At 36.1% G+C, this 26921-nt stretch overlaps 1 protein-coding gene across 1 annotated transcript in view; it reads right to left on the bottom strand.

The window, feature by feature from the left end:
• LOC149822557 (Sec23/Sec24 protein transport family protein) overlaps positions 1-26921 on the bottom strand; it is a 49633-nt gene that overhangs the window by 2402 nt on the left and 20310 nt on the right. Inside the window, exons 3-10 of the mRNA XM_089981633.1 lie at positions 19587-19748; positions 17994-18139; positions 17058-17133; positions 16783-16958; positions 16589-16670; positions 3018-3095; positions 2323-2484; positions 1215-1478 (exon numbers count right to left, since the gene is read on the bottom strand). Of these exons, the coding sequence (XP_089837759.1) occupies positions 1215-1478; positions 2323-2484; positions 3018-3095; positions 16589-16670; positions 16783-16958; positions 17058-17133; positions 17994-18139; positions 19587-19748 (1146 nt within the window). The remainder of the gene's footprint in view (positions 1-1214; positions 1479-2322; positions 2485-3017; positions 3096-16588; positions 16671-16782; positions 16959-17057; positions 17134-17993; positions 18140-19586; positions 19749-26921) is intronic.

A 26921-nucleotide genomic window follows, 5' to 3' on the forward strand; every position in this document is an offset into this window, starting at 1 on the left:
GCAGAGGACAAACAAGGGATCTATTGCATGAATTACCAGCTACATTGGGAGAAGCGATAATATGCCCATTTTACATGTTTTGAGGATATTTTAATTGAAGAAAGTATCTGGTAGTATATAACATAGACAATGGTTTTAAAAGGAATAGGTCCCAAGGTGAAGCAGAGGCATTTTACCTCAAAGCATAGACAGCACTTCAACATTTCAATAATTAAAGCAACAGATCAACTCTTTTCCAAGTGTTCAGAAAAAAGCTGCAGACTTGGAGAATGAAGACCACCTGACTTGCCATGGGGCATTGCCGAAAGTTTTCAAACAAAAAATTCATTTTAGTTAAAGTCAGTCCAATCTGGAAAAGATTTTAAGGGTGCACTTTGGATAACTTGACACACTTCCATCAAACGTAAGGATTCTGTTTCTGAACTCGGAAGCATATGGCTGAGTTTAAAACAATGATATTTTTATCTTTTTGAATTTTCTGGAAAAGAAAATCAAAGATATTGCCAGTCCATAACACCATAATAGTAAGCTGAATGAGTTTTACTCAAGGTTGCCAGACTAGGAAGCAGAAACGGGAAACAATACAGGAAGTGAAAGTGAGAAGCAATGCATTTTAAAATGTATAGGAAGCGAGAAGCAAGGAATGAAAAAAGTCAATATAAGAATTGAATGGGAATCAAAATGGAACACAAATAAAAACTAAAATAAAAGTGACTACTCTTAAATTTCATGATTTTCTAGTGTAAGAATTAAATTTTTAACAAAAATCTAAAAATGTTGACTGTCAATTTAGAGAAAGCACATGGAAGTGAGTGAGAAGCCTGAGAGGATACACATAAAAAAATGTGAAAAGTAAAGTGAGAGAACATATAAGAATGGATGAAGCATGTGGAAAGCATGGGAGAATCAAAATTCTCAAGTTTCGGAAGCACGAGCAAGGAGTATCGCGCTTTCTAAGTGAGTTTCCGAGAAGCGGGCTCTCCACCTATCTAAGAAGCTTCTGGTAACACTTTGGCTGCATAGTCCAAAGTCTAACTAATCCAAACACACCTACAGACTCAGAAAAAGCTAGACTTTGAATCAGACAAGATAGTTATCTTGGCTGGATCAGCTTAATGAAGCCACCGCAGCTCATTATAGATTCAAAACTCGACCAGAGTCTGTCAAATCAGATAACTAATTCATTGCACCGTTCTTTAAAGAATATATATTACCTCATGTTCTGGTTGATTCTGGTATCCTGCATTTCTCCACTGTGCAATAGTTACTCCATGGAAAATAACAACTGTAAAATATGAATCAAGTAGAAGGATCCTATCTGCAGCAATGGCAGCAACATCCAGAAGAGCTGGTTCAGGGGCTGAATGAAAAGAATAAGATAGCAATGAAGGTTGAATCATCACAACTGAGTTGGCAATGTTCTCTCTGTTCAGGATCATCCGAAAGTATGCAGTTTCATCTGGACTATTGTTGAAAACCTGCAAAGCCACAGAGTTCCACTTGTGATGCCAAGACACTTGCACATGAGATCTGCAGATGCAGGATCATCTTTCTTCGCCCCAAGGGAGGTTGGCGTAGTGGGGTGGGGCCTTTGCTGCTAGACGGGCAGTTAAGGTTCGATTCTCATGTGTGTCGCCCCTCTGCGCAAGCCAATGTGTAGCATAGGCCCCGGGGCAGGGGTCCTAACCCCGGAGTTTTACGCTGCCGGCACGACGACTGTAGGTATGGCAGGCTGAGCCAGTGCGACCAGGTCTTCGTGCCGGGTATGGTTTCTTCGGGTTATAAATTTAAAAAAAAAAAGATCATCTTTCTTCATGAATAATGGAAATTCCATGAAATATGATAACATAACAAAACATTTATTCATAAAACATCAAGCTTGACAACTTTCACAATTCATTTATTGACCCTACATGCATCTAGATGTACATAGAGCTTTTTAGAAGAATGTCACAGATTGAATGTCCTGATTGCAGTGACATAATCCCATAAAGCAATTGATTTAAAATCTAAATTTCATGATTTGATGCATGTCAGGTCCAAATACATCATGGCATGCACATCCAATGGGTCTAGTTTGCTATTCAGCTACACAATTGATATCATTTGCTACAGTGTACTAACCATAGGTGCATGACGCAAAATCCAGATGTTTCTTAAAACAAAAAAACCAACAAGAAAGGACCATAGAAGAAAACAAGAAAATTAGTAAAACAATGCACAATAAGCCAAAGAGCCAAATTATTTTTAAGATGAACATCACATTAGAACTTCATACAACAACAAAAACTTAAAGCAAGCAGACAATGAAACAAAAAGTACCTGGACAAACTGAGAGCGACGTAAGTGAAAAATGAACTGAGGAAATATTGAAAAACGTGGAGATAAACTAAAAGAAGTAGGGGTATCTTTCTGGTAGTCTCCAAATTTGGAACATAAACGTATAAGTGATCTATCAAGCCATCTGACAGGATCAAACTCAGCCTGCACATCACAACCATGAAAGAGGATAAACAAAAATTCAAGGGAGGAAAACTATTGAAAGATTTTTTTTAAACAATGGTAATTGCAATAGTCAAGTGATGCTTGGAATGAAATTACACCATAGTATATTTTCAATGACCAATAACTAGGTTAGAGCATCAGAACTGCAACAGCAAGACCGAATGCCAGATTTTTTATAGATTAAAATTAAAATTTCAACGTATGAAGAAGTTGATAGCTGCAACATCTTATGCTTTGAGTTTTATCACCATATTGAGTTAGAGGTACAGTTAAGCACTCCAATAAAAACCTCAGTTAAGGTGAAGGAACTCCAATTTTCACATAATGAAATTATGAACATAAATTAATATGCACTTATGATGCAATATAGACATTTGGGTATAAGTATAGTCCAGATACACCAAACTAAGAGGTGCTTAAGAGATATGAAGAAAATAGAGAATACTATTGATACAACTAGGCAGATTAACAATGCAATGCATGGATAACAAAGATTACCATTTAAATATTACCTCAGTTTCCATCTTTACTGATACCATCCGTGCCAGGACTACAGCGGCAGTTTCTTGATCAAAACCAGCTATTAAATCCTGTGCATGCGCACAGATGCTAAAGGTCAGCTACCGAACAGTGATGTTCCAATAGAGACTAGCAGAAACGAATTAACAGTTCTCTCATTAGAAAAAGGAAAAAAGATTAAATATAGATACTGACAGGTTGCATCATGTCCACATTAAGCAAAAACAGTTTTTCAATTAAAATGTTTAGTGACAGCAGTCCAAGATAAAGTCTATCTAATGTTCTCTGACAGCCAACAAAAGGAATCTTTAATCAAGGTCCTTCTGTAGGACAAACATCACATGCTGCTAACTTGCAAATTCGTGTCAGTGAAAGGAAAACCTTCAAGTTTTCTTTTCCATAATGAAAATCTTCAAGTTGGGAGTAAACAGAAATAAACAAGAAAAGTTTTTGTAAAGCCGTTGCTTTAATTATAAAGCTCAAACATACTTAACAGTGTTAAAATATAACTTGCGTATGGATCTGGATCCAGATCCATACGCATGGTATGTTAAATGAACACATGCTGAATATTACTCATTAATGGCATCCTTGTAATATCTCTGATATTACAAGGATCATTGTATACCTGTTTGATTTATAAAAGGATTAGGGCTTGGAGGTCGAGTAACACAGAGCCGCCCCAGCCATTGATTCTCTCTCTCTCTCTCTCTCTCTCTCTCTCTCTCTCTCTCTCTCTCTCTCTCTCTCTCTCTCTCTCTCCCTGTTTACTGTGGAAACTGTACCAGATATCAAATCTGACATGGTATCAAAGCCTTAGCCATCCTGTGCGTGAAGAAATTCTGAAACAGCAGATCGTGAACAGCAACGTGTGAACAGCGTGTTCGATCCTTTCGATCCTCCTCCATGGTTTCAGCGTGAACAGCATGTTCATCGAGAACAGCGTGAACAGCAGATCGTGAACAGCAGAGAGCGTGAACAGCAGCACTGCATGAACAGCAGACCGTGAACAACACTCTTTGATGTCCCATCTTCTGAAACCCCTCATCAGCGTGAACAGCAGTCTTTGAAACCCTTGATCTTTTGAAAGTTGGTATCTTTCTTTCTCCTTTCAGCGTGAACAACGTGCTCATCCATCCTTTATTTCCTGTTACTCATATTTTTTTATTTATTCTCGCTCATTTTTGTTATTCTTGTTCATTCTATCGTCTGTGTTGGTTCCATTTTTTTCTTTTTTCTAAACATCACCGACTGCTGTTTCTCCTTTTTTTTTATTTCAAACCAGTTTTTGATTCCACAAGTTTCCCTTCCTTTCTTTACAGTTTTACTGATTAATTACAGTTTTACTGATTAATTAAGTGATCTCAAATCTGTTTATTTCTTTTCATTCATCTTGTTTGCTTATTCATTATTCCGCTGATATGAATTACTCTTCGTCTTCGTCATCCGGTCCCTCTGCCAATTTCTTGAGTCAGCTCGTTACAGAAAAACTTACTCATTCTAATTTTTTGACCTGAAAGAGGCAAATCCTTCCTTTTATACGGAGTCAGGATCTCGATGAACATTTGGATGGTTTAGTTCCTATACCACCACGGCTTATTTTGCAGGAAACCAAGGATGAGAAGGGTGACACAATTACCATTTCCATTAAGAATCCAGAGTATACAGCTTGGAGGAAGCGGGATCAGTCTTTGGTTGCTTATATTACGTCAACACTCTCTCAAGAAGTGTTGGTTACTCTTTCAGATGATTGCACTGTGGCGGATCTGTGGAGTAAGTTGTCTCAGACATACTCTCAGATATCAGAAGCCCGCATTATGTACTTAAAAAATGAATTTCAAAGTTTAAAGAAAGGCTCCATGACAGTCATGGAATACATAGGCCGCTTGAAGAGTATTACTGATCAATTGGCTGTTGTTGGAAGTTCTATTGCAGATAAATATAAAGTTCAACAACTTCTAAATGGATTGGGTCCTGATTTTGACATGTTCACCACAGCTTTATCATACCTTCCTCACTTGCCCACTTTTGACGACCTCCAAGCGAAACTTCTCCAGCATGAGATGATTATGAAGCAAAGGGCAGAAGGAAATGAATCAGCTCGTCCTCATTCAGTTTTGGCCATGGACACTTCTGTTGGTTTTGGACGAGGGAATGGCAGGCATCAAGGAGGCAGAGGCCACAAACGTTTTGGGCAGGGAGGACGTGGTATCTTGCCTACACCTAATATTTCAGGGGTTTTTAATACAGGAAATCAGAGGAGAGTGCACACTTGTTTCTTATGTAACAAAAGAGGACATGTGAAAGCTGATTGTTGGTTTAATCTACAGAACAGAGGAAAAATAAACAAAATTGAGAATAAATCAGCTACCACTGTGGACACAAAAGTGCCATCCACAGATATGCAACAACTTTTGTTATCAACATTGTCTCAGATGACGATCAAGCAAAATGAACAAGGCGAATGGTATGTTGATTCAGGTGCCGCCACACATGTTACGGGTAATGTGGGTAAGTTATCTCACTTATTGCCTTATTTTGAAAAAGGTAGTATAGTTACGGGAGATGGAACTTATCACTCCATTAGTCATACTGGCAGTGCACATATTCCTATGTCAAAGTCCTCACTTCACTTGTCCAATGTCCTTCTTGCTCCTAATATTAAAAAGAACATTGTTTTTGTAGCTAAACTTGTTGACGATATGAATTCTTCCGTCGAATTTACTCTCTCTTTTGTTTATGTTAAGGATCTACGAACGAAGGAGACGTTCGCTAAGGGGGAGCGACAAGGAAACATGTACGTCTTCAAGGAGATCCATTCAGTGTCTTCGTCTTCAGTTCCAGTTCTCCAGTTGAAGTCGTCCAAGCATCCTTCAGTGTCTTCACCTTCAGAGTCTTTGTTTTTCCCTTCATTGGAAGTTTTTAATTCATCTCATTGTAATAAGTCAGATATTTGGCATAGTCGTTTGGGACATTGTAGTCGGGGTTTCGTTGAAAATCTTGTATCTGATGGTCTCCTTCCAGAGTCTAGTTTATGTTCAATTTTTTATAATAATAATAAATGTTCTTCATGCAAACTCTGCAAAAGTCATGTTCTTCCTTTTCATATTATAAATAAAAGAGCTTCAAAGCCATTTGAGATTATTTGTTCTGATGTTTGGGGACCCGCACCTATTCCTTCTCTTTCTGGCAGTCGTTACTATGTCATCTTTATTGATTCTTATTCCCGTTATACTTGGATATATTTCTTAAAACACAAGCATGAAGTTTTTCAAATATTTCAGGAATTCCATTCGATGGTCAAAACCAAGTTTGCTTGTGATATTGTGCATTTACAATGTGATGGTGGAGGAGAGTATTCATTGAACGAGTTTATTGCCTTTCTTCGGGATAAAGGAATAAGTCGACAGGTTTCTTGCCCTCATACTCCTCAACAAAATGGGGTTACGGAGAGGAAACACAGGCATATTGTAGAGAGCGCGATGAGCATGTTACATGATAGCAATGTGCCCGTTAGTCTCTGGATAGAAGTTTTTCACACATCTGTTCATATCATAAATCGTCTTCCTATGGCACTTTTGGATCGGAAATCTCCCTATTATACTTTATTCGGGCAACATCCCTCTTATGATGAGCGGCGTGTTTTTGGTTGTGTATGTTATGTACATGTTGATTCATCTCTGCGAAATAAGTTTCAGGACAAGGCTGTCCAGTGCAGATTTGTTGGGTATGCAGATGAATACAAAGGTTATCGATGTTATGATCCTACAACAAAACGTATTAGGACCTCCATAAATGTTTTTGACGAACGAAACTTTCAGGTCAATGACTCTGCAGCGTTGCCATCTCGAGAATTAGAAGTATATGATCCATGGATGAGCGCAGATCTTTTTGCTAATACAGGAGAAACATGTCAAACAAATTGTCCTTCCTTCGGCTTGAGTAGGGAGTTGAATGACTCACAGATGCATGTTGAATTATCTTCAGTTGAGTCTCCAGTTGAGCCAACCCCAGTAGAACGCTTCTCTGGGAAGATATACACTAGACGGGACAAAAGTACAGAGCCGAGGAATGTGGAAAGCATCGCCAATGATCCGGCTCAAAGGCCGTCACGCATTAAGCATCCTATTCAACGATGGGTGAGTTATGAGACCTTCTCCCTTGATTTCCAGTTGTTTATGTCTTAGCTCACAAAACAGAATGAACCCACTTGTTTTAATCAAGCTCTTCAATCTCGCCATTGGACTGAAGCTATGAATGAAGAAATGGAAGCTCTTCATGAATGCCAGACTTGGGAAATAGTCCCTCGGCCAGAAAGAAAGAAGGTAGTTGGCTCAAAATGGGTTTATAAAACAAAGTATAAGCCTGAAGGAAGCATTGACAGATATAAGGCACGACTTGTTGCTCGAGAATTCACACAACAACATGGTGAAGACTACGATGAAACTTTTAGTCCGGTAGTCAAAATGGGTACTATTTGTGTCATCATATCCCTAGCAGTCGATCGAGGTTGGAGCCTTAGCCAGATGGATGTTAAAAATGCATTTTTGCATGGAACTTTAAAGAAAGAAGTGTATATGGAGCAACCTCCTGGTTATGCCGAGAAGGATCCTACTGCCTGGGTGTGCAAACTAAGAAAATCTCTGTATGGGTTGAAACAGGCGTCATGTTCCTGGTTTGAAAGTTTCTCTATGCAAATTCAGAGTTATGGTTTTAGAAGATGCTCTCTGGATCACTCACTCTTTATTTACCAAAAGGCAGACATTGTTATACTTCTTATATATGTTGATGACATTGTGATCACTGGGAGTTCAGATAATCATGTGCAAGACGTGAAACAGTTTTTAATGAAAACTTTCAAGATGAAAGATTTAGGGGAGTTGAGGTACTTTCTTGGTGTGGAAGTTGACAGACAACAAGACACATTGACACTCATGCAACAAAAATACACTCTTGACCTTATGGAAAGAGCCGGGATGACGAATTGCAAACCAGTCAGTACTCCTAGAGTATTACATCAAAGGCTGAGCTCTGAAGATGATCATCTTTGTGTCAACCCTACAACGTATAGAAGTCTCGTGGGGATGTTACAGTACTTGACCTTTACCAGACCTGATATAGTTTATGTTGTCAATCAGGTATCCCAGTTTATGCATGCTCCAACGGAGGGTCATATGGAAGATGTGAAGTGCATTCTACGCTATTTAAAAGGAACTATAGGAGACAGATTTGTTTATCGCAAGAACGATAATCTACATAGAGGACATGAACTCATCACTTATACAGACGCAGATTGGACAGGGGATCAAGATGAGAGACGATCTGTCTCTGGATATTGTGTATATATTGGACACAATTTAGTGTCCTGGAGCAGCAAAAAACAAAAGGCAGTGGCACGATCGAGTACAGAGGCTGAATACAGATCGATGACTGCAGGCACGGCGGAAGCCACATGGATTAGACACTTATTGAGTGATCTTGGGGAGACAATTATTCGATCTTTTCTTCTATGTGACAATCAAAGCGCAATAAACATTGCATGTAATCCTATCCAGCATAGCAGAACGAAGCACATTGAGATTGATCAACATTTCATACGACAGAAAGTCGAGATGAAGGAGATAGAACTACGTCATGTTCGAACAGAAGATCAAGTGGCAGACCTGTTTACCAAGGGGTTAACAGGACGTCAATTTTGGCTATTGAAGAGCAAGTTGTACATGCTCCAAAATCACGTACAACTTGAGGGAAGGTGTTAAAATATAACTTGCGTATGGATCTGGATCCAGATCCATACGCATGGTATGTTAAATGAACACATGCTGAATATTACTCATTAATGGCATCCTTGTAATATCTCTGATATTACAAGGATCATTGTATACCTGTTTGATTTATAAAAGGATTAGGGCTTGGAGGTCGAGTAACACAGAGCCGCCCCAGCCATTGATTATCTCTCTCTCTCTCTCTCTCTCTCTCTCTCTCTCTCTCTCTCTCCCTGTTTACTGTGGAAACTGTACCAGATATCAAATCTGACAAACAGTTCCACCACTATAGTTTCAGCATGAAATCTGTCAGTTGATGTACATCTTCAGTTCTTGACATTGATGTCACCTTCTAGGCATTTGTGCTCATCTACTTGAGTACGACGGCAGTAATAAAATTTATTATCCATGGTGGCAGCAATGTAACTTAATGGACAAGTGGAAGCAATGTAATTTACCCACAATTGTCCATGCCACCTTTAAACAGCAAGAGACTAACGTTTAATCTATAAAAGGTGGTGGCATTGTTGTACTATTGAATACATTTGGGATGCCATTTGTGAAAGGCAGGTGGTTATTTTTTATTGCTATGGGTGTATTGTTTTTAACACTAATGAAGGTTACAGTGTTACACTATAAATGGATAACTAATGAGGAACCCCCACACATATTGAGAAAGATTTTGGGCTGTGTCTCTCTAACATGTTCCTATTCCCATACATCTTTCTTCTTGTTTATCTTCTTTTTCTCACTATTCAACATCTACTTCTAAAGAAAGTTTAGACGACCAGAGCTGCGGTATTAAGGTATTGCTTGATTTTATTCTTCTTTTCCCCTTTCTTCTTCTATTCTTCATCTTCTCTCTTTTTTCTTTCTCCTATCTTCTTTCTCCTTTTCTCTCTTTCTTCTCCCCAGTTCTTCTTCCTCTGTTTCTTTCTTCTCCCTCCTCTTTTCAACTTTCTTTTCTTTTTTACTTTGTTTTTCCTGCTGAATCGATGGACCTACTCGAATCTAACTTATATTCAGTGTTTCCTAACTGTTGTATGGCTTATACCAACCTTTTTCGGCATCACTTTATGTGCTGAACTTTCAGAACAGCTCGGATCTGAATGTAGTTCAGCAATATCATTCATAAAATTATTTATTCCTTGCTCTAAGCTCTAGGGTTATGGTTAAGGTGGTGAGAACCAGAAGACTCACTACAATTAGGCAAAGAAACGCTACTGAGTGTGATGAGCAAGGGATGAAGGGATGCATCCTCAGGGTTGGTGACATCAGGGCAGAAGGGACTATGAGGGCTGATAGAGGGTGAGAAGGGAGAGTGAAATTAGGATTTCCATTAGCCGCATAGAAGGGAGGGATTTAGGGAGGCACTGGTATTGCCGAAAAAGCCGCTGGTGGTCCACCATTAGAGAGAGAGAGAGAGGCGCAAATTTACAAAGAGATAAAAGTAATTTTGAATCAGATTTGCCTGAATTTGGCAAGATTTGGATCTCATTTTAAATCAGACCAAATTTGTTAATAATAAAAAGAATAAATAAGTAAACAAATAAATAAGCATGTTTCAACCCTGAATCTTATTGCACGAAAGAGATTTCTATTAGATCTAACAATCTAATGTGATTTATACACACATCATTCTGCCCCAGCAGATTTCCTGTTCTTTTTCACAGGCTTTGATTTTAATGTCAAGATATTTTTTGACGTTAAAATCATTTCAATGTTAAAAACACATTTTAACAATTAAAACATCCTAACATTTATTTCATATTTAATTGCAGGAGCTGTATTTTTTGGGGCATTCATCTATCTTCTTTGTAGTATTAAAAAAATAAATGGAGTCACGGTCTCCAGAAAGTACATCTACTACTGCTCCCAATTCTATAGTTAATTCCAAGCTTATTTGAAAATACAACTTTATTTCCTTCCCTTCGTTCTCAGCTACTTATTTCCTTCTTTTCCTTCTCAGTTAAATTTTCTGAAGGTTGCTATTAAACTAAAGGATGGTAACTGCTTTAATGGGGCAAAATTATGTGTCTATAAGAACTTTTCCTTATTTTGACATAACTTATTTACCAGCTATTCAACATGAAGCAATAAAAGCAGATGGTTCAAAGGAGACAGTCAAGGTCCAAAATTTGCTTAATTGCTTTACGATGAATGGTCAGTTCAAGATCAAGGATGTATCAACCTGGATCAATTCTACTCCTTTTGAGGATATTCTTGATCACATGATTAACGGACTTCATTGCAATAATCATGTGCCCAATTTTCTCATGCAAATGTGATACATTTGAGACGCTCTATTGGACTCAGGAAAGGAAAATAAATTGGTAATTTGGTATCTAACTATTTGGGATATCTCAACACATTTATGACGAGCTTGTTATGATTGGTTAATCAGTGAATGAATATGATAAAATTTATTATGTCAATCATTGGCCAGGTGATGAATATAAGAACTTCGCAGTAAGTCTATTATTAAGGATTAAGTATCCAACTTTTGCAAAATTAACACACCCACACCATGAAGTGTTATTTCCAAACAGGAAATCAAATGCCAACTTACATGAGGTATGGAATGCCAACGATAACTTCAGCAATTTTAGAGAAGAGGTTGAGGAAGAGGAAATCTTCACAAAAGTGGCAGAAACAATTTTAAGCAAAAGTATTCTTTGTCTAATGTGAGGAATTCTAATGGTAGTTGTGCTTTAATAAGGTTGAACAACACAATTTTGGTATTGGAATAACAATGACTTAAATTGGAAATGAGAATTATGGAATGTAATGTGTTGACTATGTGGAACCTATGTCTCACATGGATACGGGTACAGGTACAGAGGATACAACATGAAAATTTCAAACAAAGCAGGTATGGAGACACACACACACACACACACACACACACACACACACACACACACACACACACACACATATGTATATATATATATAGGAAAAGTGGTAGCTGCCTACCACGAGTGAACGGTGTTTTCGGGTTGTTTTTCGCAGTGTTGTAAGTATCGTAACTTTGGGAGAAAATGATACGATACACACTTGTATCACGATGCGAGTGTGTATCATATCTGTATCGGGTGTATCATACGATACATGTTGTATCGTATGATACACCTTTGTCGCACTTTAAAAAGGCCGAAAGTGTTATTTTTTCATTTTGGGTTCTAAAGACCTTTTGAGGGCCGACTCTCTCATTTGTGTAGAGGCCACTAGAGGAAAACCCATGCACCCTAGAAGTCGTGAGAGCAATTTGGGGGCCGATCTGTGCGCAAGGGAGGGTGCTTTTGCGATTTTCTCAAGAGTGCATTTTCACCTTTTTTCAATCAAGGAAGACTGATTTTCACCCATTTGTACTGCTAGGACTTAAGTTTGTTATGTGTGTATAAACTTGTTGTCGAATATTTGTATGCCTATATTTTTATTTGGTAGTTAATTGGTTATATTTTATTTTAGATATTTTGATGTCGTCTTCACATTCATGTCATAGAAATGATCCTTCATGGCAATGCTGCAGAAGCATGGATGATGAAACACGACCAGGGTCATCATTGAGATGTGTAGTGGTGCTATTATTAGAGGTGGGCTGCATAGATTTAAGCAACATATTGAACGTCTTCGTCAAAATCTACGTCCAATTTGATTCTCCATTTATTCCTGCAATTTTTTGTGTTGATGTTAAGGTTGAACTATAAGCAATTGAAAGAAGAAGAATGCTGCAAAAATGCAAAGAAGAAATTTTAACCATTGTGAAGATGATAATGACCCACCATGACAAGCTCGATTAACCTCACTTGACAAAAAAGACCGTGAATATGAAGAAGCGGTGGGGCAGAAGTTGGATGCAACAATGAGAATTTTTTGTCCTAATTCTTAACCTATATGTCCTAAATAGTTTAGTTTTAAGATCTTTATAGTTAAGAGATGAAGATTGGCATATAAGACGTTGGTTAAATGTCATGTTTTTAGTTATCATGAACTCTCAGTAGTTTAGTTATGACTTATAACATTTTACTATGACTTGAATGTGAATTTAATATTGTTAAGGCTTTAATTGTGATTAAATTATGTAGTTGCCTTTTATCTACATTGCCAATTATTAGTTGCATGGTTTGTTTATTCAATTGTTCATTTCTTTTTCTTATTTGTCTATTGCTTATTTTATGTCTATTTTTGTTAATTTGTTTGCATACATGATTTTATTTTTTGTAAATTGTTCATTCACATTGTGAGTTGTATTTTATTTGTAACTATTATTTATTCAATTGTTCATTTATTCTTAATTTTTTTGGACAGATTATTTAATATAATTGCCTTATAGTGTTCGACGACATATTTTGTTTTTTTATTGCTTATTGTTGATTGAATTTGTGTTATATACATGTTTGCTATTAATTTTAGCAGTTTGATAGCTTTGTTTACATATTTTGTGTATTTTAAAAAAAACAATTGGGGTACCGACTAGTCCGCCTAGCGTCTTTGACAACTAAGGTATTTTGTGCAATTTATCATTGTTTCGTGTGTTAAAATTTTTGCTATTTTTTCTTATTTTTTTTAATTTTGAAAAAAAATATATAATTTTTTACAATACGATACACATCTAATTTTCGCCCAACCGATATGATACTTACAACCTTGGTTTTTCGCAAATCTGACCGTACAGATGTGTTCAGAATGGTCAATTTGTTAGGAAATGACACTTGGATCATGTTTTTTCGATAAAAATATGATTAAGCCTCAAATATTTATGTAAATCTTAGACCATTGATTTTCCAATATTATAAAAATCTATCTACGTATCATAATCGGACAATCCAAGAGTCGATTCCTATAAAATCAAGCATGTAAAACACATTTGTATGGTCATATTTAAGAAAAACATGAACGCAATAAGGGCTAAAATGTAATTTTAAAAAAAATCAGAAAAGAATGGGGGTGGGGGCAGCCTTTTCGTAACTCTCTCTCTTTCTCTCTCTCCATAACCCCAACCCAACAGTCCCCACCGTCTCTCACTCTCTGCAAGAGCAAGAAGAACGAGGAGGAGGTGGGCCTCTCTCTCTCTCTCTCTCCATTCTTTCTCTTTTCCTCCAGCTCTTCGTCTCTTCCATTTTATCCTCTTCTTTTCCTTCTTCCTCTTCTCCTCCTCCACTTCTTCCTCTTTTTCTTTTCCTTCTTCTTTTCCTTTTCCTTACTCTTCTGACTTCAGACTTCTTTGACCAAGTGTCAAACTACGTCAAAAGAAAAAAAAAACTTAGTATCGGGTTCGGCCTTAGATGGACTCGATCTGAACAGACCCAAAACGTACTTGTGCCGGACCCAGTACCCGCACCCGTGTCTGGGTGTGTCGACATGGGTACACTGGGTCATATGGCGTGTGTCCTTGTACCATAGTGTGGAACACAAGGTCAATTGATACAAATGTGATTCAGCACAACATTTTAGAGAAAATCAGCATGATGTCCAGAACATGGTTGCCAGTTGAGGAAGCGGGAGCGGGAAGCGGGAGCGGGAAGCGAGGCACTTTCAAAATTTTAGGAAGCGGGGAAGCATGGGACCACTTAGGAGCGATTCGGGAAGTGTCTCGGAAGCGACCTAGGAAGCTCTCGGAAGCGACTTAGGAAGCGTCTCGGAAGCGTCTCGGAAGCGAGGGGGAAGCGAAAAAAATAAAAATAAAAAAAAAATACAAAAAAATTGAAAAAAACAGGAGAAGCGAGGGAGAAGCGTGATGGGAAGCGTGCTTCCCATTAAAGGGAAGCGTGTCCCCCATTAAAGGGAAACGCGTCCCCCATTAAAGGGTAACGCGCTTCCCAAAAAAGGGGGACGCTTCCCCCCACTCTTCGGAAGCGCGACGTTCCGCGCTTCCGAAGCGCGCTTCCCCTTTTAGCTAGGCGCTTCCGGTAACCCTGGTCCAGAATAAGAATAATCCAACTGATAAAAACCGAGATAAAAAAGTTGCAACTCTTTCTTCTGAGAATCTGGCTACAACAACCCCTCATGATCCTGCTTGAGCTATTGATAGTGGAGCAACCAAGCACGTTTCAAGGAATCTGGGTAATCTTTTGTGTTTCATTCCTTTTCAAGGTAAGGGAGTTGTGATTATTAATGGATGGATTCACTCGTCCTGTAACTAATGTTGGTTCAGGGGTTCTTTAAATAGTTAATGGGTACATAGCTCTGAGTAATGTCTTTCTTGTCTCTAACTTATGTAGAAAGTAGAAACCTTATTTTTCCCTCCCAGTTATCTAAAGAAAATAACATTGACTTCATTTTCACTCACAACTGTATTTTCTTAAAGGTTTGACTCAAGGGGACCACATTCACTAGCCAGACACATTCTGGTGATCCCTATTTCTTATATGTTTTGCCAGCGAGAAGTCAAACAGTATAAGTTTTGTTCATACAACTTAATAAAACCGTCTATGTTTTAAATCATCTTTTAGGTCACTGCAATTTTACATCCCTAAAAATCTTTGTCCAGACAATCTAGGTAATCAGTATGATGTATCAAGTCAAGTGTCATAATTTATGTTATGGTTGTCAGATTGGAATGGGTCCTTGTTTACCTTTTACATCTTTATACATAAAGATTCCTTACCCATTTGAACTTATTTATTTAAATTTATGGAATTTGGCACCTATTAGTTCTTTGTTCAGATTAAAATATTAACTCATATTCGTGGATGACTATGTGGTTTAACTGGATTTCTTCCTAAACAATAACTTTGAAGTTTTCCAAACATTTAAAAATTCAAAATTTTTCAAGCAGAAGCACGATGAATGTTCCATTCAATTATTTCGTAGCCATAGAGGGGGAGAATATTTTTTCTTTTATAATTAAAGGGGAGAATATTCCCTCAATATTCACAAAAAAAATGGAATAGAAAGACAAGTTTCTTGCCACTACTCTCCAGAGCAAAATGAAGTGATATAAAGGAAGAATAGACGTGTATAATAATGGAATACCAAAAGCATCATAGACAGAAGATTTCCATAAAGTTGTATTCATCATTAACAGGCTTCCAACAAATGTGTTAAGAAGGCATTGTACCAAATTACGATTTCATGAAGAGCTTTGAGTGTTGGTGTTACATTGATATTGAAGCAAGCCAAAGAACAAAGATTGATCCTAAATCTACTCCTTGCATATTTTTTGGATACTAAGACATGCATAAAGGATACAGACTCATACAGTATTTGTCTCCAGACAGCCTCCAGATGTAAAGCATAATAATGATGCTTCTATAAGGGAAAATGTTATCTAAATCATGTGGAATATGTATTTAAGTTTACCCGAGAAAAAGAGAGAGAGAGTGCAATTTATCCTGAAAATATCTCCTTATCATGTGACCAAAATAAAATGAGTCTGCCCAGTCTGCAAGAGCCTCTTTAGATCATTACTGCTGTTATTCTATAATTTCGAGGTTCTTATTAATTTTGTCACCCAAGTAGGCACCTACTTTATCAGTAGCACATAGATTCCTAGATAAATAGTTTCCAACACAACTTACATAAGCAGACTCAAGAAACAACATTTATCCATATCTTAGAATTGTACTTTACAGGATGTTTTATGGAAATAGTTTGTTTTCATCTGACAAGCATAAAATGATTTATTATATATGCTGACTAGTTGTAAGGGCTTATTTAGATAATTACTGTTTCTCATCACAATAGCAATGACAATTTGCTGACAACAATAACAAAGATAGTAAGAGAAAAAAGTTAAACAGAAAGTGCAGTATAGCTTAATATTGTCAAACAGAGATACTCATAGAATGATATACCTGCAAAATGCCTGGTCCAGCTACCCATCTTCTAGAAATCGTCGTTGCACGCAGTCTCATTTGACCACTACTGTGCTGATAACTGCAAAAAGGAACATGAGGCTTCAAGAAAAGCTTCATATACTTCCTATTAAAGAGTATCACATAAAGATATGAATTGAACCAATCAGCAAGGAAAGGGCTAGATTCCATACTAAGTTAAAAATTGGAAGTAAAATTGATTACTGGTGGGTTGACTAATTGCATCAGGGCTGTCCTTTCTTGCAATCTCAAATATCAAGCACAAAGAGGTTCCCTTGTCAAGACCACACATCTTCCAAGCACTTGTATTCCCCTGGCCAATAACTGTTTCGGAACACACAGGCCCTTTCTGGAAGTAATCATCATTTGCCAACTTTTAGCATCTGGCGTGAATGCCCAACAGATAGTATGAAAATCCACATTGTGAAAGAACAAAATCTTATAGTACCTTCTCAAGAGATGCACAAGGTCCAATAATGCCTTGCACTTTAACATCCTTCGAGCAGTTAACCTCAAATATTCCACTGCAAATTACAGTTCCAAGGTTAATTGTACAGCAGCAGGAAAAAGCATTTCTGCCTACAGCAGGCACATAAGGTGTTATTTTCAGGTTTGATGGATGATAATCTAGATGTAGTAGCAATAAAACAGCAGAAACTTCATCAATAGTAAAGCATGAATACATGGTCTAACAATTAGCTTCAGAGATTCAGATATGCCACACTTTTGTAAGCCAAGTAAGATAATTTAAGTGTGGAAGAGAAAATAAAGATCAGCTTTCTCCGCTGAAGTGGAAAAAAATAATAAAGGGTGACACGATAAATGGACCAAATGCAAAGCAGACCCATGCCACTTTTTTTTTTCTTTCACAGGCCCATGCCATATTAACCACAACCTACCTTAGACAGACTGCTGGCAAGGGTATAATAAAAGAAAATTTCCTACACAAAGAACTATTGGATGGATTGCAGAAGGTGAAAAGTAAATTAAACAAATTAATTCAGATGTTTCATGCCAAAGGAACTCTATCCAATCAAAAACTCTACTAAAGAATGAAAAGGTGTTTTTGTTTAGGATGAAGTTCCCCGCCGAAGCGGGTAATCTCCGAGTGGGGTCACAGACACCCAAGCCCTTACGGAGCCCACCAATGAAAGGCACCTGCACGCCCAGTGGGAGACGAACCTAAGACAAAGGGGTCAGCATCTTCTCCCCAAGCCCGCTACCATTCCGGCGACCTAGGCGGGTGTGAAAGAAAGAAAAAGAACATTAACAATAGTACACTGGTCAGTGAAAAACCAAGCACATGAAGCAGACGCGAAATACAAAGAAAAATCTAACCAGAACCACAACACATTAATTTTCAGTTGCTATTTAAAGGCCTTACCTAAAGGACAAACCAAGGTCATAGTCACTGGACTGGAGGAAAACATGCTTGAGGGAATCCTTGAAAACAGAATGTCCAAAACTTTCAGCCAACACAACAAGCCCTCCAGTCTTTTCAACAGCTACCTTAAGCTCTGCTACCCCCACCTGAGAAGCACAAAAGACCAAGAACACTTAAAAGAAGTACACAAATTTGTTGTCCCCACTGGGTAGCTTGTCAGGCAAATGAAATAAAAGGGCAAAATAAGCACATCAGGGAAAAAAACCTCCTCCATTGGTGGTTGGTAATCGAGATGGCAAGTTGAGTCAAACAATCAGTTGTGAACCTATCCTTTTCGTGTGTATGTGTGTGTGTATATATATATATATATATATATATATATGTATATATATATATATATATATATATTGGTCGTACCTGTAAATAATATGAGTGACTTGCTCACTAGGTTTTTGGGTCATAATTAATAATGTTGGAGGGATGGCTGAGTGCTTCAAAGTGTACACAATTGAAATGCTATGTAGGCCTCTCTCTCTCTCTCATATAAAACATTGAGGCTGTGTGCATGTGCATGTGCATGAGAGAGGGAGAGAGCAATTTGCTAATGTCAACATAACATCATATTGAATTGAAGAATTCTTTTATATTTATTTTTTTCATGACAGTACAGAGATGCAACCGACATGGTTTGTTTAGTAATAGAAAACAGATTTTGGATCATTGGATTGTGATGTGTACGCAGGTTTTTCAATGGCTTCAAAAATCAAAGGTCCACAATGTATCAAATTCTCATAACTTGAAAATCCTTATTTTACATTGAAAAAACATGATCCAAGGTACAATCCTCTAATAAGGAGACATGTTGAACACATCTATGGTTTCAGATTGGGTTGATACTTGATACAGCTTGAACCACTGAGTTCCAGCTAGATAGGCCGATCATGTGGCATGACCAAATACTATCCCATATACATACATGCATTCATACATACATACATACACACACACATATACATATATAAATACACACACGTATATATAATTATATATATAGGATACAAAGTTGCTAGTCTTTTGTACTGGAAATCTAGTGGGAAACACCATTTTTTCCACTCTTTTGGTAGATATAGCCTTGTAGATGTGATTTAATTGTTTTTTAGTGGAAAGCAGTTTCTGGATCATGCTTTTGCAATATGTAAGTTTATTTTCTAAGGGCTTCAAAAATCAATGACCCACAATTTACCAAAACTTCATGACTCAAGAAATAACATTTTTACATCAGAAAAAGATGACCCATAGTGTGATTTGTAGCAAACAAACCATGATTAACACATCTATGAAGTCAGATTGAGTGGATACAACTTGTATCTATGATTTTCCAACTAGATTATACATGCAGTACACAGTAGGTGTGGACGAGGAATGAACAGCTTTAGTTTTTAATGTTTTATCGCATGTTTTGCAAGTCCAAGCATCTAACAGGAAGCCCAGGCCATTGTGCAGCCTATGAGTCACAATCAAGTACTTCCAACATCTACAAGTAACTTTCATGTGAGATAAAACCAAATACTAAAAAACAAAAAATAATCAAACCTGGTCAAGTGCACATGCAAATAAATCCAACACATGGCCCTGGTTCACCAGTTGCTTTGAAAGTCCTTCATAGAATTTTACAGCCTTGTGATAAAGGGGAGCAGAATCTTTATCAAGGTCCTTATGTGAACGAATTGGTTCTGATAAATTCTTTGAAACAATCTGGAAACATGAACAACAGGTGTTTAACAACAGAAGGCAATTGCAGAGAATATGCATTGAATGATCAATGAGGATGCTCACAGTACCTTAAAAATAAATAAAATGTATTGACTAAACAGATGTTTGATGTAGTTTTAAGACTGTTAAAATGACAAACACACCGATCAGCCACTCTACCAACTAATGCTTTAAATATGAAGCCAGTTTAGAACTTACCCATACCAAATTAAATGACCAAGTCAGTACCAAGAATGCCAAAATACTATTTAAGTCATAGTGGCTGCCTACATCTTAATTGGACTTGATCCAGAGAATTGCAGCACAAAAGTTGACAAACAATATATATCTAATAAAAATTTCTGGTTCTCTCTCTCTGCCTCCTTCATAGCTTAATTCCTTCATAAACACTATTTGAAGTTCGAATTGAAGAACCAAAAAACAGTGCCACCCTTCCAAAAGCCTCCAGTCTCCATCTCCTTTTGTTCCGTTGCATTTTGGATCTTGAAACATCAGATTACCAACTAGGATCTTGCCAAATAGTTAGCATATCAAGAAGTCAAAATGACTGCATGACTGCATATGGCCAACAAAGTGCCAGCTGCCAAAGCACTAAGCATCTCAGAGAACCATAGTGATTGCTTTCTCCTTAACCAGAATCAGATGAAAAGAATAGCAATCTAATGATTTCCAACCAAGACCTCTCAGCTACAATGCAGGAGCTCAGACAGCATTCTCCATAAGTTTAGGAAGAAAGTTTGGCCGATGCATGCTTTTTTAATTGGTTTGCATTAGTATCCGTATCTCATCTCATTCTACTAAGGGCCAGTTTGGATGTTTTAATGCCATAATATACCTAATATTGACTATAATTAAATAAAACTTATTGAAGTTTTCCCTTTTTGGTTATATTATCATATATAGGGTGCACTTGGAACACACTTAAAAATGTAAATGTATATATATATATATATATATATTGTCATATGTAATGTAACTAAGAATAGTCTCGTTAGGTTTCTTTATTTTTTTGTTGTATTTGAACTAGTCAACATAGGGAACATAAATAAAATCATTATTTTTTATCTCTTGTCTTTATTTCCCTTTAGTGGGTATTTGTGAGTGAACCCATTCGTGGTTCTTTGAGTGTTCGTTTTGGTATTTTAGTGGAACTCTCTTGAGTGTCCACTCTTGGTGATTGAGTGAACATCTTTGAAGAAACTCATTTCCTTACATGGTACGGAGCTTGGTGATTAAGCTAAAATTGTTTAGTACATTAGGAAGTGTGTCACTCCAAATTTGAAAGTGTTGAAGCTCTCTTACAATTCTTATTCAAGTTCTAGTAAGATCGTGATTGTTTTTAAAGTAATAGATTGGTGGTGCTTGCGTGAAAAAGGAGTGTTCGTGATTTTGATTAGTGGTGTTTGCTTGGTGGTAGTGTTCGTGATTTTCACAATTGCTCTTGTTCTCTCCTCTATACTTTTTCTCCTTCTCTCCAGTCTTTTTTTTTATCTTTACTCTTGTAAAATGGATGACAATAAAAATGTCACCATAAAACCCATCAAGCTCAATGATTAAAACTATGTAATATGGGATTCAATTATGAAGCATCTCATATAGGAAAAAGGGTTGTAGGGATTAGTAGATGAGATTAATCTGGAACCCAAACTAATCATTACCAAAGTAGAAAGTGAGAAAGAGGTACCTCCTACGGAGGTTGAGAAAAATAAAGAAATGACCACTTATGAGAAGAAGTAGAAGAAATGGAGAATAGGACATGCCAAGATTATGTCTTGGCTCATTAATAGCATCAACATTAAGAAGTATTCAAGTCTTGATAAATTCAAACATACAAACAATGCATAAGATTATCTTAAGAGAATGTATTATCTTAAAGATATTGCACATGTGTGCAACTTAGAAGATAAGATACGGAATATGGTTCAAAGAGACAAAAGCATTAAAGAATACTATAATGATTTATCCGAACTATGGGAGGCGTTGGCTCTTCTTGAACCAAAGTGGCATTGTCCGGAAGGCATAGAACTCCGCCAAAATCAAATAGACGCAGAGCATTTTTACCAATTTATTAATGGGCTGAGATCGAAGTTTGAATCCACCAAATCCGCTCTTCTTCATCGAGAAAAAGTTCCTTCGATAGAAGATACTATAACAGAATTAAGTATGGAGGAGAATAGGCTTAAAAATGAATCGCTAAGAGTGATGATGACTCAATTCTAGATGTATCTAAATTGGGAAACTATGTTCGTACCTACAAACCACCACAGTATGGAAGGCTAAATGATAAAAAGCAAGTCAATGAGTATGAAAAAAAGAAAGTTATTAGATACTATTGTCATGAACCGGGACATGTGAAAACATATTGTCTTAAATTGAAGAAACCTTATAGAAGAAGGTTGCTTTTGTTGGACCTCCACAAGAGTCACGTGATGTAAAAATCACACAAAATTCATCTATTGGAAACATATCATTGACACAATTAGTAGAAGCTTTTCAACCTCGATAAATCTCTTTTGGCTTCTTGACTCAGGTGCTTATTTTCATATGACACCAAATGGTGATATGTTATCTGAATGTCATAACTTAAGTGGGTCAAATGTTTTCACTGTTGATGGAACATCTCTTAAAATAAAAGGAATAGAAAATTTTGAAAACATTTCTCAAAATTAAAAAAGATTTTCTATTCCAAAAATTAGATATATTCCTAGATTGAACTTAAATCTTTTATCTGTTTCTTAATTATCTAACCATGGATGTAATGTTTCCTTCTCCTCTCGTGATTGTCGAGTGCAGGATCGCCAATCAGGGAAGCTGATTAAGGAAGGTCATAGAGAAGAAGGCTTATACTACATGGATTTTTTGGAAATGAATACATTTTGTTGCAATGTTCAAAAATTAGATTTGGATCTATGGCATAAGAGACTCGACCATCGTAGTATATCCAAAATTCAATTTTTTCCAATGATGATTTTTTTTTTGTAATTTTGAAAATTTTATATGTGAAAATTGTATTCTTGGCAAAATAAAGAGATTACCATTTCAAGAAAGAGCCTTTGTTTCTTTTTTACCACTTAAGTTAATATATTCGAATGTGTGGGGCCCAACACCTGTTATATCAAAGGGTGGTTTTATGTAATTTTTGTGGATGATTTTATGAGATACACTTGGATTTATTTCCTTAAACACAAGTATGAAGTTTTCTCACATTATCAAATATTTCATAATTTCGTCAAAAACCAATTCAAGAATGATATTTCTATTTTTCACGCTAATTCAAAGGGATAGTTTTTATCAAAAGAATTTAAAGATTACCTAGACCTGTATGGTATCACACATAAAAAATATTGTCTTTATACCCCTCAACAAAATGGTTTAGCTGAAAGAAAGCATAGGCATATTATAGAAACAACAAGAACTTTACTTATTACAAACAAAGTACTTAAAGTTTTTTTGGTTGAAACCACATTGACTTTAGTATATCTTATTAACAGAATGTCATATTCTTCTTTGAAAAACATATCTCCTATTGAAAAACTTTTCAAACAAGTCCCAAATTACTCTAGATTGAGACTTTTTGGATGCAAGTGTTTTGTTGTTCCCGACAAAAATGACAAACTCTCTTCTCGTGTCATTCATTGTATCTTTTTAGGATATGCAGATAACAAAAAAATGCTATAGATATTTTGACTTTAAAACTAAAAGGCTATATGTTTCAAGGAATATATTCTTTTTAGAAAAAGATTTTTTTTTTATATTGAGAAAACTAAAGAAATAAATGAGTATTCTGTTTTGCTAGATTTAATGCCAAAGATTGGTGATTGTGATATTGATGAAGATCAGGAAGTTAAAAGTGATGTGATGAGTGAAGAACAATCTCATAAGAATCAAGATTGTATCCAATATTCCATGTGTGGTAATTCTGAACATCCATGTGCTCTTGAAAAGTATACCAATGATGAAAACCAGGTAGAAATACAAACTAGAAGGTCATCTAGAGTATAAAAAAAAACCTGAAAAATTTGTGTCCGCCGAGTCCTTTTCACCTAAGTATCAAGCCTACATTGCATTAATACATTCCTATATAGAACCGTCGAACTATGCTAAAGCAAAGGAACATCATGAGTGGGTAGAAGCTATGAGAGTGAAATTAGATATCTTATAAAAGGTGAATACTTGGACTGTCGAAGACATTTTCACATAAAAGAAACCTATAGGTTATCGATGGGTATATAAGGTTAAAACCAAGAGTGATGAAACTCTTGAAAGGTACAAAGTCAAATTAGTTGTCAAGGGATATTCTCAAGAGTATGAAATAGATTATTAAAAAACCTTTGCTTCAATTGCTAGAATGACCACAGTTAGTACCTTAGTAGCCCTTGCCTCTGTGAAGAGATGGCCTATATATCAAATAGATGTTAAAAATGTTTTTGTTAATGGAAACTAGATTAAAAAAGTTTATATAAAAATATTGTCTGACATAGTTATCCCTAAATGAAAAGCTTTTCGTTTGGACAAGGCCCTGTATGGTCTTAAACAAAACCCAAAGGCTAGGTATGACAGGTTTAGTCAAGTTATGCTTGATGTTGGATTTCAATCTTATCTTATTGACACAGTTTTGTTTGTAAAGATTTCTTATGCAAGTATTATTATACTTCTCTACGTGAACGATATGATCATCACTGGAAGTGATAAACAGGGAGTTGAACACATTAAAAAGCTTTTGAAAACACATTTTGAAATGACTGCTTTTTTTTTCTTGGTATAGAAGTTGTTTATTCTTCTGAAGGTTATCTGCTGACTCAATCTAAGTTTGCTTTAGATATTGTTGTCGGGTCTGGTATCTCAGATGATAAGAAGGTTGACACTTCCGAAGTTGTCAATGTCAAAATGAAGATTGATGACAGGGAACCACTTGAAAATTCAACACCACACAGACAACTTATCGAGGCATTGTCATATCTCTCAATTACGAGACCTGACATTGCGCAGGCAGTTCACACAGCAAGCCAGTTTCAGCATGCTCCTACCACTCTTCATATGTGAACAGTTTTGCATATTATTAGATATATCAAAACTTCTATTTTTTGAGAATTTTTCTTGCTTGCTTCTTCATCCTTAGATTTAATTGTTTATATTAATACTGGTTGAGAAAGTGATCCAAATAATCGACACTCAACCATTGGTTTTTTTGTACTTTTAGGTGAATCGTTGATTTCTTGGATGTGCAAGAAACAACAAAAAAAAATTCTCTCTTAAACTGAAGCAGAATACCGAGTCATAGCTACAACCACTATAGAGGTGGTTTGGCTAAGGAGATTGTTGGCTGACATGGGTGTTCAGAGTAAAGAAGCATCACGACTATGCTGTGACAACAAAAGTTTCATGTACATTGCCAACAACAGGACCTTCCACAAACGAACCAAACACATTGAGATGGATTGTTACTATGTACGAGAGGAATTCCTACACAGCACTATTGATATTTCCTATGTTACTTGATTTGTTCACCAAACCTCCCACCTCCCGCTGCTCCTAAATTTCACTTACTCTTGAACAAACTTTTGGTTATCCAACCGTAAGTTTGATGGAGAGTGTTAAAAATGTAAATGTACATATATATATATATATATATATATATATATATATATAAGTTGTACATGTATATATATTATTTATAATGATGTAATAGGTAATACCCTCTAGGGATATTTTCGTCATTTAACATCATTATAATAGGTTGTGCCTATTAGGGGTACTTTAGTTCTTTTAGTTTAATTTGTTCTTTTTGTCCTTTTTTGTTTTTATAGGGACTATTTGGTCAAAGACCAAATACAGTTGTTGGGTTCTTTTTGGACTAGTCAACATAGAGTTAACTAGTCAATAGAGTTGTTGGAACAATCCATTAGCTCTATTTGAGATTACCTCTTATGTATAAATAGGGGTGAACCCCCCTCTTGCAATGCTCTTCTAAAGCATTCTAACTAATTTGTGAGTATATTATGAATAAAATGTTATTTATTTTATTTTTGCTTTTGTGCTTTAATGCATGGTATTGCTCTTAGTGGCTATTTGTATTGCTTATATTGGCACCTTGTATTATCCCATGGTGGACTTGTGCATGTGCACGTTGTGATTATGTTATTGTAAGCCCTTTATGGTTCTTACTTTTGTTTTTTCCGCATATTTTGTGACATGGTATCAGAGCGAGGGATTCTTGATCTTGGTATCTAGTTCGAGTTCGTGCTTCGAAAGAAAATGTTAGATTGATATATATATATATATATATATATATATATATATATATATATATATATATATATATATATATATATATATATATATATATATATATATATATATATATATATATATGTCTTGAACTTGAGGCTCTCATGTTTTGGTGTGTATCTCTTGTTTAATTAAAAAAAAGTATTTATAATTTTTTTCTTTTCTTTTCAAATTTTGTTTAAAATATTCTGGTTATTTCTTGGGTATGTAAAAGTGTTTTATGAATCAATTGGAATTAGAGTTTTGTGAAATGTCTTTTAATGAAATATTATTTTAATGGCTCTTGTGTTTGTTTGTTTTGACATTAACCCATTAGTCTACTCTTAAGCTCCTTATGGTAAGTTTTCCATGTTATTATTATTTTTAATAAAAAATATATAATTTTATGATCTCATGTACATATATATATATATATATATTTATTTATTTATCTTGGGTTTCTTAGACACCATTATGATTATAGGTGACTTTATGCATGTGTCAAAGCATGTTCTTTGAATTCTATTTGGTACTTTCATTAAGATGTGTTCATTAAGAATTTTTAAATTCTTGTATGTTTTATATCTTGAGAAATCATGATTTTGAACATGGTTGTCAGTCGAGGAAGCGGGAAGCGAGGCACTTTCAAAATTTTAGGAAGCGGGAAGCGTGGGATGACTTAAAAGCGAATCAGGAATCGTCTCAGAAGCGATATAGGAACCGAACTGGAAGTGACCTAGGAAGCGAGGAGGAAGCAAGGGAGAAGCGAAAAAAGAGAAAAAAAATAAAAATAAAAATAAAAATAAAAATAAAAAAAAGGGGAAGCGTAGGGGAAGCGAGGGGGAAGGGCGCTTCCCATAAATGGGAAGTGTGTTTCCTATAAATGGA

Source organism: Nuphar pumila, chromosome 11 (assembly GCF_984573655.1).
Source record: "Nuphar pumila chromosome 11, dmNupPumi1.hap1.1, whole genome shotgun sequence".
Classification (NCBI taxonomy): domain Eukaryota; kingdom Viridiplantae; phylum Streptophyta; class Magnoliopsida; order Nymphaeales; family Nymphaeaceae; genus Nuphar; species Nuphar pumila.